The sequence below is a fragment of the Nanorana parkeri genome, unplaced genomic scaffold (genome assembly GCF_000935625.1).
Source record: "Nanorana parkeri isolate BGI_ZX_2015 unplaced genomic scaffold, ASM93562v1 scaffold2136, whole genome shotgun sequence".
Classification (NCBI taxonomy): Eukaryota; Metazoa; Chordata; class Amphibia; order Anura; family Dicroglossidae; genus Nanorana; species Nanorana parkeri.
Window position 1 is genome coordinate 71,731 of NW_017308404.1, and position 14,716 is coordinate 86,446.

The 14,716-nt window shown below is 50.5% G+C and overlaps 1 protein-coding gene across 1 annotated transcript in view; it reads right to left on the reverse strand.

Moving 5' to 3' along the window:
• The window catches only part of PLEKHA7 (pleckstrin homology domain containing A7), a gene marked incomplete at its 5' end in the record, with an annotated part of 105,209 nt that overhangs the window by 47,261 nt on the left and 43,232 nt on the right, over positions 1-14,716 (reverse strand). The window contains 1 exon segment of the mRNA XM_018572801.1: positions 13,824-13,907. Coding sequence (XP_018428303.1) covers positions 13,824-13,907 — 84 coding nt within the window.

Sequence of the window (14,716 nt, forward strand, 5' to 3'; positions counted from 1 at the left end):
TAGCAGTGCACTGGCTGCTCTAGCATGCCGCACTGCATCGGACGTTCGCCCGCTTGTTGCTGCCACAACATAGTAAAGGGGGGCACCGCCACTGTTTTATATCATTCTATGTACAGAGAGAATGCTGAACCCGGAGCCGCTCTGTCACTCCGCAGGGGAAATGAACATCAAAAATGGAGGAAAACAAAAATACACTGAAAACGGAAATCGGAATCCCTTTAAAGAGAACCTGTCACAGCTGGCCTCATACAAGCATTCCCTCCATCAATAAGCTGCGATGATGATAATAAAGGGAAGATTTTTTGATAACAAGCAGATTATAAGATAAAAGAAACACCTGATAAAACATGGAGTCTATGGAGGAATGTGCCGACATCCCAATGTACAGTCCAGACCCGCACACCCCGGGAGTTGGGGCCCTCTGCACAGTTGTGATGGAGAGACAGAGGTGGGCCGGAGAGGAGCTGAAAATGGTTTTTAATGACATAACTGTATTTGGGGGTTATGAGGGGAAATTCGGAGCAGGAAACCCTTCTATACATCCAGAAACACCCGCTTCTATCATCTTCATTCCTCCTGCCGGCTGAGGGAAGAGAACAGAACACATTCCTCCAATCAGCAATCATGGATCGAATTCCCGAACAGAGCCGGCAGATCATCGGTTGATAGCCGTGTTCTGCAGACAGTTTTCCGTCATGGTCCGTCTATCTGCTGATCGGGGGATGCTGGTCAGAAAGGAGCCAACAGCAGCACCAGCCAAAGTTCAAATCGTGTATACCCGGCTTTATGAGGGAGTCCCAGTATGGGGGGGCCCGTGACTCGGAGGGGGCCCGATACATTGATTGGATCTCACACTATAGATACATTGATTGGATGTCACTATAGATATATTGATTGGATCTCACTATAGATATATTGATCGGATCTCTCACTATAGATACATTGATTGGATCTCACACTATAGATACATTGATTGGATCTCACTATAGATACATTGATCGGATCTCACACTATAGATATATTGATTGGATTTCACTATAGATACATTGATTGGATCTCACTATAGATACATTGATTGGATCACACTATAGATACATTGATGGTCGGTGGTGGATCTCTCCCTCCTGATATCCGCTGTCTATAGGAAGGGGAAATGATCGGACAATTATGTACAGAAGTAGAATTCCTCCGGGTTTCATAAAGCGCGCTCAGCGTCTGTCGGGCCGTCCTGGGGGCAGCGTAAGGAGGTGGAATGATTTACGGCAAACAACAAACATTACAAGGATCAGGAAGGCTGACGCGGGATCAATATTCTTCCCAGAAGAGCGCACAGTGAAATATTTTGCTCAGACCGGCCAATGATTAATACATTCCAATGACACCACTTAGAGGGCTCTCTGGTCGGCGGGCCCTGGGGGGTAACTTCCATCGAGCGCTCTCTGTTCTCATGGACGGCGGGCCCTGGGGGGTAATTTTAATCCAGTGTTCCATGCTCCCATAGATGACGGGCCCGGGGGGGTAACTTCCATCCGGTGTTCTGTGATCCAATAGATGGCGGGCCCGGGGGGGTAACTTCCACCCAGTGTTCTGTGATCCAATAGATGGCGGTCGCGGGGAGGGTAACTTCCATCCAGTGTTCTGTGATCCAATAGATGGCGGGCCCGGGGGGGTAACTTCCATCCAGTGTTCCATGCTCCCATAGATGGCAGGCCCTGGGGGGTAACTTCCACTGCTCTCAAATTCTTAGCTGGAGTGCCCCTTTAGGACTTCTAGTTGCCCCGGACAATCTACTGTAGGTGTGTCAGTGATCAGCACTTGGAGAGACTATGACCTCCACATCTGCCCCAGCACAGAACGCAGAGGAGGAAACTCTCACGATGGTGAATAATTAAACTAAATCCAGAGCAGAACATTCGGGGACAGAAATGACAAATTACAGATCAGATACAAGGATGGAGGATGGGAGGGTCTCCCCCTCAGGGATCAGTGTGTGGGGGGCGCAGGTTTATCGCTGTGCGCACATCTCTATCCCGCTGATGGCGTCTTATTGATAAAATTCTCCCATTATGGCGGATTTTATGATCCTCGGCTCTCCTCCGCCTCTCTTTATTGCAGAATATTCCACCCAGTGTTCTGTGATCCAATAGATGGCGGTCGCGGGGAGGGTAACTTCCATCCAGTGTTCTGTGATCCAATAGATGGCGGGCCCGGGGGGGTAACTTCCATCCAGTGTTCCATGCTCCCATAGATGGCAGGCCCTGGGGGGTAACTTCCACTGCTCTCAAATTCTTAGCTGGAGTGCCCCTTTAGGACTTCTAGTTGCCCCGGACAATCTACTGTAGGTGTGTCAGTGATCAGCACTTGGAGAGACTATGACCTCCACATCTGCCCCAGCACAGAACGCAGAGGAGGAAACTCTCACGATGGTGAATAATTAAACTAAATCCAGAGCAGAACATTCGGGGACAGAAATGACAAATTACAGATCAGATACAAGGATGGAGGATGGGAGGGTCTCCCCCTCAGGGATCAGTGTGTGGGGGGCGCAGGTTTATCGCTGTGCGCACATCTCTATCCCGCTGATGGCGTCTTATTGATAAAATTCTCCCATTATGGCGGATTTTATGATCCTCGGCTCTCCTCCGCCTCTCTTTATTGCAGAATCGATAATCATTTCATTACGGACGCCGCGGTGAGTGCGCAGTCTGCAGGGAACGCATCGCCGTGTTATAGAGATCTAAAGACGCCGTGCCTCCCGACTCCGGCCGCGTAGCGCGCAAATCACTGACAATGTGAACGATCTCCGACAAGTCACAGTAACCTGAAACACGAGACTTCCCGACACCAAATCAGCAGACGGGTCCAGCGGCGGCACCTCAGGCGGGAAAGGTGGGGATCAATGACGGAGAGAACATTGATCTGCTGCAGAGTACAGATTGATCTTCAGATCTTCCTCCACACGGCGCTCAATCACAGGGACGACAGCGGCTCTCTGATCTCACACGCTGGGGATTCCCGGCGTACAAATACGGATTATTGTGCGTCTGGTGGAAGAGATTTGGAACGCTCGATGGCGGCAAAGTACCCAAATGGCGGCGATGTCCCCGCCGTCCCCTCCCGTACACACAGAGACTCTGTCTGCACACAGCCAATCAGATTCTGAACCCCGAGAGCGCCGGATGAGGACGCCGCTTAACGCTATTCACGCGGCAACTTCTTCCGGCACAAAGCCGACTTCTTTTTTTTTTTTAAATCGGATCATTTTTATTATTAAATATTTTCCATCAACAAACAAAAACAAAGAAAAAACATAAATAACTTTTCAACTACAAAACACAAAACAATGTCTTCCGCCGCAAAACCGACTTCAGAAACAGACACAAAATGTGTCTCAAAAATTATATCGAGAGATCCGAACGGCATCACAAATCAGCACAGCGCTTCCCTTGTACAGCGCCACAGACAATGACGGCGCTATATAAATGAATAATACTACTTTCGACTACAACACCCAACCGGGGCAGAGTGACTCCCGTGTTACACGCTGCATCGGTGACGAGGAGGAAGAGTTACATCTCAGCCATCAGCGTCTAACGTCTCAGTCAGCAGAAAGGAGTCGGCTCAGGAGCTTACAATCTATTATCGAGAATCCGATTCCTTCTAGGAGGCGCAGAGGACACATTGTACGATGCTACAGCATATAGAGGAGACATGCAGTCCTTTCACATCTAATGCATATTGCTTTCGATCCGAATCCTCTTTATATATAGAATACGACATTTACATAGAATGTGTTTATTTTTTATCAAAATTGTAACAAATCCGAATATTTCCCCAAAATTCCAATTATCTGCGTGGAAGAAATTCCCAAATAAATCCGACTGAGTCTCCGAAGATCAGAGAGGGAGAAGGACGGCTGTATCCTGTACAGAGTGCAATGTGAGCCCCATCACATCCTCTGACCCTCTCCAACAACACCCTCCCCCCACTCTCTGTACCCTCTGGCCTCCTAGGCCCCGGAACGGCGCTCCTTTTGGCCTCCTAGGCCGTAGGACTGCACTCCCTCTGGCCTCCTGGGCCCCGGAACGGCGCTCCCTCTGGCCTCCTGGGCCCCGGAACGGCGCTCCCTCTGGCCTCCTGGGCCCCTGAACTGTGCTCCCTCTGCACCCTCTGGCCTCCATTCTGCAGAGGAGATGCATGTGGGGAACATCTGCGCACACAAGGGTTAATCATAAATCACATGCCGCCGCCATTCACGTTACACTTTCCCCCTCCCAGGTGTCCCGTTGTTTGGCTGCCATAGTAACGGGCACGGAGCCGCACAAGTCCTCTCTCTGGAGGCGCCGCGCTGCCTTTATCTGCTGCAATTACGCCTTGTACTAAGAGCACGCAGAGATATTATTGTAACCCGCCAGCCATGCCGAGCTCACCCCGCCGGCCACGGAGCAAATCTTTCCTTTATGTCCCGCCCACGTAGACAGCGTAAACAACCGCCACCTGCCCAAAGAGCGCAGCCCTCACAAAAGACCAATCAGAGGAGGAGCTTCAGATTCCAACTATCAGCTGGCATCTAAAAGTGTGAATCCGATTGGTGGTTGGCACGATGGTTGAGAATTGTTCCCACTGGAAAGATTTTCCTTTATTTCCTGTTCTGGTGATAACTTATTTCAGAACTTTTAATGAATGAGGCTGGTAAGTGTGTGAGGGCCATACGGCATTGGTATTGGTGTGTGTCTACAGGAGGGAACGATTCGACATCTCAGAGCCGAGGTACAAGACAATTATCACCCCGGAGTGCAGAGATATACAACTGGTGTCTAGTTGGCAATTCTGCCAGGAGAAGGTCATTTCCTGCCATCCCTGAACTCCTCATCCTTCCCCTGCCCTGGTCATGTATAGGGGCAGAATCCCATCCAGGCATTTCCACCCAATCCACCAAGACAAGTCCACCAGAATGTATCAATTATAGAAGTGTCCAATCCAAGACAAGTGAGTAGAGCAGAGAGAACATCTGACCACCATAGAGACACGACGAGAGCAGAGAGAACATCTGACCACCATAGAGACACGAGGAGAACAGAGAGAACATCTGACCACCATAGAGACACGAGGAGAGCAGAGAGAACATCTGACCACCATAGAGACACGACGAGAGCAGAGAGAACATCTGACCACCATAGAGACACGACGAGAGCAGAGAGAACATCTGACCACCATAGAGACACGAGGAGAGCAGAGTGAACATCTGACCACCATAGAGACACGAGGAGAGCAGAGAGAACATCTGACCACCATAGAGACACGAGGAGAGCAGAGAGAACATCTGACCACCATAGAGACACGAGGAGAGCAGAGTGAACATCTGACCACCATAGAGACACGAGGAGAGCAGAGAGAACATCTGACCACCATAGAGACACGAGGAGAGCAGAGAGAACATCTGACCACCATAGAGACACGAGGAGAGCAGAGAGAACATCTGACCACCATAGAGACACGAGGAGAGCAGAGAGAACATCTGACCACCATAGAGACACGAGGAGAGCAGAGAGAACATCTGACCACCATAGAGACACGAGGAGAGCAGAGAGAACATCTGACCACCATAGAGACACGAGGAGAGCAGAGAGAACATCTGACCACCATAGAGACACGAGGAGAGCAGAGAGAACATCTGACCACCATAGAGACACGAGGAGAGCAGAGAGAACATCTGACCACCATAGAGACACGAGGAGAGCAGAGAGAACATCTGACCACCATAGAGACACGAGGAGAGCAGAGAGAACATCTGACCACCATAGAGACACGAGGAGAGCAGAGAGAACATCTGACCACCATAGAGACACGAGGAGAGCAGAGAGAACATCTGACCACCATAGAGACACGAGGAGAGCAGAGAGAACATCTGACCACCATAGAGACACGAGGAGAGCAGAGAGAACATCTGACCACCATAGAGACACGAGGAGAGCAGAGAGAACATCTGACCACCATAGAGACACGAGGAGAGCAGAGAGAACATCTGACCACCATAGAGACACGAGGAGAGCAGAGAGAACATCTGACCACCATAGAGACACGAGGAGAGCAGAGAGAACATCTGACCACCATAGAGACACGAGGAGAGCAGAGAGAACATCTGACCACCATAGAGACACGAGGAGAGCAGAGAGAACATCTGACCACCATAGAGACACGAGGAGAGCAGAGAGAACATCTGACCACCATAGAGACACGAGGAGAGCAGAGAGAACATCTGACCACCATAGAGACACGAGGAGAGCAGAGAGAACATCTGACCACCATAGAGACACGAGGAGAGCAGAGAGAACATCTGACCACCATAGAGACACGAGGAGAGCAGAGAGAACATCTGACCACCATAGAGACACGAGGAGAGCAGAGAGAACATCTGACCACCATAGAGACACGAGGAGAGCAGAGAGAACATCTGACCACCATAGAGACACGAGGAGAGCAGAGAGAACATCTGACCACCATAGAGACACGAGGAGAGCAGAGAGAACATCTGACCACCATAGAGACACGAGGAGAGCAGAGAGAACATCTGACCACCATAGAGACACGAGGAGAGCAGAGAGAACATCTGACCACCATAGAGACACGAGGAGAGCAGAGAGAACATCTGACCACCATAGAGACACGAGGAGAGCAGAGAGAACATCTGACCACCATAGAGACACGAGGAGAGCAGAGAGAACATCTGACCACCATAGAGACACGAGGAGAGCAGAGAGAACATCTGACCACCATAGAGACACGAGGAGAGCAGAGAGAACATCTGACCACCATAGAGACACGAGGAGAGCAGAGAGAACATCTGACCACCATAGAGACACGAGGAGAGCAGAGAGAACATCTGACCACCATAGAGACATGAGGAGAGCAGAGAGAACATCTGACCACCATAGAGACACGACGAGAGCAGAGAGAACATCTGACCACCATAGAGACACGAGGAGAGCAGAGAGAACATCTGACCACCATAGAGACACGAGGAGAGCAGAGAGAACATCTGACCACCATAGAGACACGAGGAGAGCAGAGAGAACATCTGACCACCATAGAGACACGAGGAGAGCAGAGAGAACATCTGACCACCATAGAGACACGAGGAGAGCAGAGAGAACATCTGACCACCATAGAGACACGAGGAGAGCAGAGAGAACATCTGACCACCATAGAGACACGACGAGAGCAGAGAGAACATCTGACCACCATAGAGACACGACGAGAGCAGAGAGAACATCTGACCACCATAGAGACACGAGGAGAGCAGAGAGAACATCTGACCACCATAGAGACACGAGGAGAGCAGAGAGAACATCTGACCACCATAGAGACATGAGGAGAGAAGAGAGAACATCTGACCACCATAGAGACACGACGAGAGCAGAGAGAACATCTGACCACCATAGGGAACATCTGACCACCATAGAGACACGACGAGAGCAGAGTGAACATCTGACCACCATAGAGACATGAGGGGAGCAGAGAGAACATCTGACCACCATAGAGACATGACGAGAGCAGAGTGAACATCTGACCACCATAGAGAACATCTGACCACCATAGAGAACATCTGACCACCATAGAGAACATCTGACCACCATAGAGACACGAGGAGAGCAGAGAGAACATCTGACCACCATAGAGACACGACAAGAGCAGAGAGAACATCTGACCACCATAGAGACACGAGGAGAGCAGAGAGAACAGCTGACCACCATAGAGACATGAGGAGAGCAGAGAGAACATCTGACCACCATAGAGACATGAGGAGAGCAGAGAGAACATCTGACCACCATAGAGAACATCTGACCACCATAGAGAACATCTGACCACCATAGAGACACGAGGAGAGCAGAGAGAACATCTGACCACCATAGAGACACGACGAGAGCAGAGAGAACATCTGACCACCATAGAGACACGAGGAGAGCAGAGAGAACATCTGACCACCATAGAGACACGAGGAGAGCAGAGAGAACATCTGACCACCATAGAGACACGAGGAGAGCAGAGAGAACATCTGACCACCATAGAGACACGAGGAGAGCAGAGAGAACATCTGACCACCATAGAGACATGAGGAGAGAAGAGAGAACATCTGACCACCATAGAGACACGACGAGAGCAGAGAGAACATCTGACCACCATAGGGAACATCTGACCACCATAGAGACACGACGAGAGCAGAGTGAACATCTGACCACCATAGAGACATGAGGGGAGCAGAGAGAACATCTGACCACCATAGAGACATGACGAGAGCAGAGTGAACATCTGACCACCATAGAGAACATCTGACCACCATAGAGAACATCTGACCACCATAGAGAACATCTGACCACCATAGAGACACGAGGAGAGCAGAGAGAACATCTGACCACCATAGAGACACGACAAGAGCAGAGAGAACATCTGACCACCATAGAGACACGAGGAGAGCAGAGAGAACAGCTGACCACCATAGAGACATGAGGAGAGCAGAGAGAACATCTGACCACCATAGAGACACGACGAGAGCAGAGAGAACATCTGACCACCATAGAGACACGAGGAGAGCAGAGAGGACATCTGACCACCATAGAGACACGAGGAGAGCAGAGAGAACATCTGACCGCCATAGAGACATGAGGAGAGCAGAGAGAACATCTGACTATCACTCCATCCCTGAGAACAAATCCACCTGCAGAGGTTCAAACCCTCTTCCATGTCACCCAAGACTAAAGAAGAAACTAAAAAAGTCTCGGCTGCAATTCTCCTGTAACCACGGAGGTGAGCACCACTCGTTGTATTCACCATGTTGGACGGGTGACATGATCTTCCTGGGAGAACACTGTGTTCCCTCATTCAGCGCACTTTGTGAATCTTCAGTGATAACACTGATAGCTGCCGCCGGGCTCAGGCGAACGCACGCTGTGTAATTAGCGCAATGTACCAAAGCGGGAAGACATTAGCCGCTCGTGGTATTAGCGGTCTGTACAGCAAATTAACGAGCAGCGAGCCGTTCCAGCCTAATGTTCCGTCATCCACAGATGAGGGATTCGCGTCCCGTCACTAACCACATTCCCGGGACTGTCATCATCAGAAGGTAGACTTTATAATGAGCCGCAGACCTTCGCGCACACACGCCAGACACAGGTCTTAAAGCAAACGTTTCCACGGTGAATACACCGATAAGGAAGACCTCCGGGGAGATCAATTCTGAAGAGGAGGTCAGTGGACGTCGTTGTCTTCATGGAGGTGTACGAGGGTGTCCCGAATTTCCAGCATGCTGCATAGTGCAGGGAAGAGAATCATCCAGGCAGCACAGAGTGAGAAGAGGGTTCCAAGCACCACATAGGTAAGAGCGCCGACCTGCACGGTACTTACCTCCGACAAAGCTTTAGAAGTAAACTTGCCGAGGTTCAAACTAAGAAATGTACTAAGCACCTCAGAACCCCCAAAATGTGAGATCCTCAAATGGAAATGTCATCATTGTTGGAAAATGTTTCATGATGGCTCACGCCCTCCCTCCACGACTTATTGGACGATGGCTCACGCCCTCCCTCCATGACTTATTGGACGATGGCTCACGCCCTCCCTCCACGACTTATTGGACGGTGGCTCACGCCCTCCCTCCATGACTTATTGGACGATGGCTCACGCCCTCCCTCCACGACTTATTGGACGGTGGCTCACGCCCTCCCTCCATGACTTATTGGACGATGGCTCACTCCCTCTCTCCACGACTTATTGGACGATGGCACACGCCCTCCCTCCATGACTTGTTGGACGATGGCTCACGCCATCCATGACTTATTGGACGATGGCTCACCCCCCCCCTCCATGACTTGTTGGACGATGGCTCACCCCCTCCCTCCATGACTTATTGGACGATGGCTCACTCCCTCTCTCCACGACTTATTGGACGATGGCACACGCCCTCCCTCCATGACTTGTTGGACGATGGCTCACGCCATCCATGACTTATTGGACGATGGCTCACGCCCTCCCTCCATGACTTATTAGACGATGGCTCACCCCCTCCCTCCATGACTTATTAGACGATGGCTCACGCCCTCCCTCCATGACTTGTTTGACGATGGCTCACGCCCTCCCTCCATGACTTGTTTGACGATGGCTCACGTTCTCCCTCCATGACTTGTTGGACGATGGCTCACGTTCTCCCTCCATGACTTATTGGACGATAGCTCACACCCTCCATGACTTATTGGACGATAGCTCACACCCTCCATGACTTATTGGACGATAGCTCACACCCTCCATGACTTATTGGACGATAGCTCACACCCTCCATGACTTATTGGACGATAGCTCACACCCTCCATGACTTATTGGACGATAGCTCACACCCTCCATGACTTATTGGACGATAGCTCACACCCTCCATGACTTATTGGACGATAGCTCACACCCTCCATGACTTATTGGACGATAGCTCACACCCTCCATGACTTATTGGACGATAGCTCACACCCTCCATGACTTATTGGACGATAGCTCACACCCTCCATGACTTATTGGACGATAGCTCACACCCTCCATGACTTATTGGACGATAGCTCACACCCTCCATGACTTATTGGACGATAGCTCACACCCTCCATGACTTATTGGACGATAGCTCACACCCTCCATGACTTATTGGACGATAGCTCACACCCTCCATGACTTATTGGACGATAGCTCACACCCTCCATGACTTATTGGACGATAGCTCACACCCTCCATGACTTATTGGACGATAGCTCACACCCTCCATGACTTATTGGACGATAGCTCACACCCTCCATGACTTATTGGACGATAGCTCACACCCTCCATGACTTATTGGACGATAGCTCACACCCTCCATGACTTATTGGACGATAGCTCACACCCTCCATGACTTATTGGACGATAGCTCACACCCTCCATGACTTATTGGACGATAGCTCACACCCTCCATGACTTATTGGACGATAGCTCACACCCTCCATGACTTATTGGACGATAGCTCACACCCTCCATGACTTATTGGACGATAGCTCACACCCTCCATGACTTATTGGACGATAGCTCACACCCTCCATGACTTATTGGACGATAGCTCACACCCTCCATGACTTATTGGACGATAGCTCACACCCTCCATGACTTATTGGACGATAGCTCACACCCTCCATGACTTATTGGACGATAGCTCACACCCTCCATGACTTATTGGACGATAGCTCACACCCTCCATGACTTATTGGACGATAGCTCACACCCTCCATGACTTATTGGACGATAGCTCACACCCTCCATGACTTATTGGACGATAGCTCACACCCTCCATGACTTATTGGACGATAGCTCACACCCTCCATGACTTATTGGACGATAGCTCACACCCTCCATGACTTATTGGACGATAGCTCACACCCTCCATGACTTATTGGACGATAGCTCACACCCTCCATGACTTATTGGACGATAGCTCACACCCTCCATGACTTATTGGACGATAGCTCACACCCTCCATGACTTATTGGACGATAGCTCACACCCTCCATGACTTATTGGACGATAGCTCACACCCTCCATGACTTATTGGACGATAGCTCACACCCTCCATGACTTATTGGACGATAGCTCACACCCTCCATGACTTATTGGACGATAGCTCACACCCTCCATGACTTATTGGACGATAGCTCACACCCTCCATGACTTATTGGACGATAGCTCACACCCTCCATGACTTATTGGACGATAGCTCACACCCTCCATGACTTATTGGACGATAGCTCACACCCTCCATGACTTATTGGACGATAGCTCACACCCTCCATGACTTATTGGACGATAGCTCACACCCTCCATGACTTATTGGACGATAGCTCACACCCTCCATGACTTATTGGACGATAGCTCACACCCTCCATGACTTATTGGACGATAGCTCACACCCTCCATGACTTATTGGACGATAGCTCACACCCTCCATGACTTATTGGACGATAGCTCACACCCTCCATGACTTATTGGACGATAGCTCACACCCTCCATGACTTATTGGACGATAGCTCACACCCTCCATGACTTATTGGACGATAGCTCACACCCTCCATGACTTATTGGACGATAGCTCACACCCTCCATGACTTATTGGACGATAGCTCACACCCTCCATGACTTATTGGACGATAGCTCACACCCTCCATGACTTATTGGACGATAGCTCACACCCTCCATGACTTATTGGACGATAGCTCACACCCTCCATGACTTATTGGACGATAGCTCACACCCTCCATGACTTATTGGACGATAGCTCACACCCTCCATGACTTATTGGACGATAGCTCACACCCTCCATGACTTATTGGACGATAGCTCACACCCTCCATGACTTATTGGACGATAGCTCACACCCTCCATGACTTATTGGACGATAGCTCACACCCTCCATGACTTATTGGACGATAGCTCACACCCTCCATGACTTATTGGACGATAGCTCACACCCTCCATGACTTATTGGACGATAGCTCACACCCTCCATGACTTATTGGACGATAGCTCACACCCTCCATGACTTATTGGACGATAGCTCACACCCTCCATGACTTATTGGACGATAGCTCACACCCTCCATGACTTATTGGACGATAGCTCACACCCTCCATGACTTATTGGACGATAGCTCACACCCTCCATGACTTATTGGACGATAGCTCACACCCTCCATGACTTATTGGACGATAGCTCACACCCTCCATGACTTATTGGACGATAGCTCACACCCTCCATGACTTATTGGACGATAGCTCACACCCTCCATGACTTATTGGACGATAGCTCACACCCTCCATGACTTATTGGACGATGGCTCACGCCATCCATGACTTATTGGACGATGGCTCACATCCTCCCCTCCATGACTTGCTCACGTTCTCCCTCCATGACTTGTTGGACGATGGCTCACGTTCTCCCTCCATGACTTATTGGACGATAGCTCACACCCTCCATGACTTATTGGACGATGGCTCACGCCCTCCATGACTTATTGGACGATGGCTCACACCCTCCCTCCATGACTTATTGGACGATGGCTCATGCCCTCCCTCCATGACTTATTGGACGATGGCTCACGCCATCCATGACTTATTGGACGATGGCTCACGCCCTCCCTCCATGACTTATTGGACGATGGCTCACACCCTCCATGACTTATTGGACGATGGCTCACCCCCTCCTTCCATGACTTATTGGACGATGGCTCACGCCCTCCCTCCATGACTTATTGGACGATGGCTCACCCCCTCCTTCCATGACTTATTGGACGATGGCTCACGCCTTCCATGACTTATTTAATGATGAGGCTTCCCAAAGAAATAAACAACACGAAGTTGCCGGAGGCAGAAGGGGGCACAAGGATCCCGGGGCATCCAGAAAGTAGAAGTAGTTCACAAGCAACTCAGGAGGCCCAGAAACCCGGGTCACCCATTCACACCTTCATGTTGGTTCTCCAACTTGATTGGCTGTCTTGGTGTGAGGGGGGGGGCCATGAACCATACTGCAACGTTTACCAAATAACAGTGAGATCTGTATTTTAGGGCGCACCATATTTTGGGGTTCCTATGGGAATGAATCTAGGAACTTTCAGGCACCTGAGGAGTCTCCGCACCTCATTCACAGACATAGAGGATCCTTTCACAATGCAGCCGTGATGTGTACACTTGTGTGGTGCGGTTAATGTTGCTGTGGGTGCGGAGCTGGGTAGTGACAACCAGCACACAGTCATTTATAAAGAATATACGTACTCGTCCCGTAAATCAAATTCGGCATTCTCCGGGGAGATGTCACCGGTCACCGGGTGTCTGAAGGTCGTCGTCCTCTGGTTGTGGCTGCAGAGAGAAGAAAATCAGAGACAGTCAATGACCATTGTGGGCGCTTCCAACACACAAATCTGGAGGGACCCCATCGAATGATCCTCCCGGAACCCAGCCAGTCAGGGGCCACATGGTACCCATCACAGGTCAGCTCAGTCAGGGGCCACATAGCGCCCAACACAGCTAAGCCCAGTCAAGGGCCACATAGTACCCATCACTGGTCAGCCCAGTCAGGGGCCACATAGTGCCCATCACAGCTCAGCCCAGTCAGGGGCCACATAGTGCCCAACACAGCTAAGCCCAGTCAAGGGCCACATAGTACCCATCACTGGTCAGCCCAGTCAGGGGCCACATAGTGCCCATCACAGGTCAGCCCAGTCAGGGGCCACATATTGCCCATCACAGGTCAGCCCAGTCAGGGGCCACATAGTGCCCATCACTGGTCAGCCCAGTCAGGGGCCACATAGTGCCCATCACAGGTCAGCCCAGTCAGGGGCCACATAGTGCCCATCACAGGTTTGTCCCCCCAGTATAAAGGACACGAGGGCCCATCACCTCCTGCCTTATGGCTCAGCACACTATACAGAGATTCAGGACATTCTCACTTCTTGAGCTCCAAAGCAGGGCATAGCTGTTATTTGGGTACAGGTTCCCGGAGCTCAGTGTCTGCATTGTACCAAGGAAAGGCCACAGCATGTAACCCGTCACACATTCCATATAAACTTCTGCAAGGGACAGGTTCTTTTTAAAGAGACGCCCTGTGGCCACAATACAGATTTCTGGTCCTATTATAATAATAGTGGACCACCGTGTCACAGTGACCC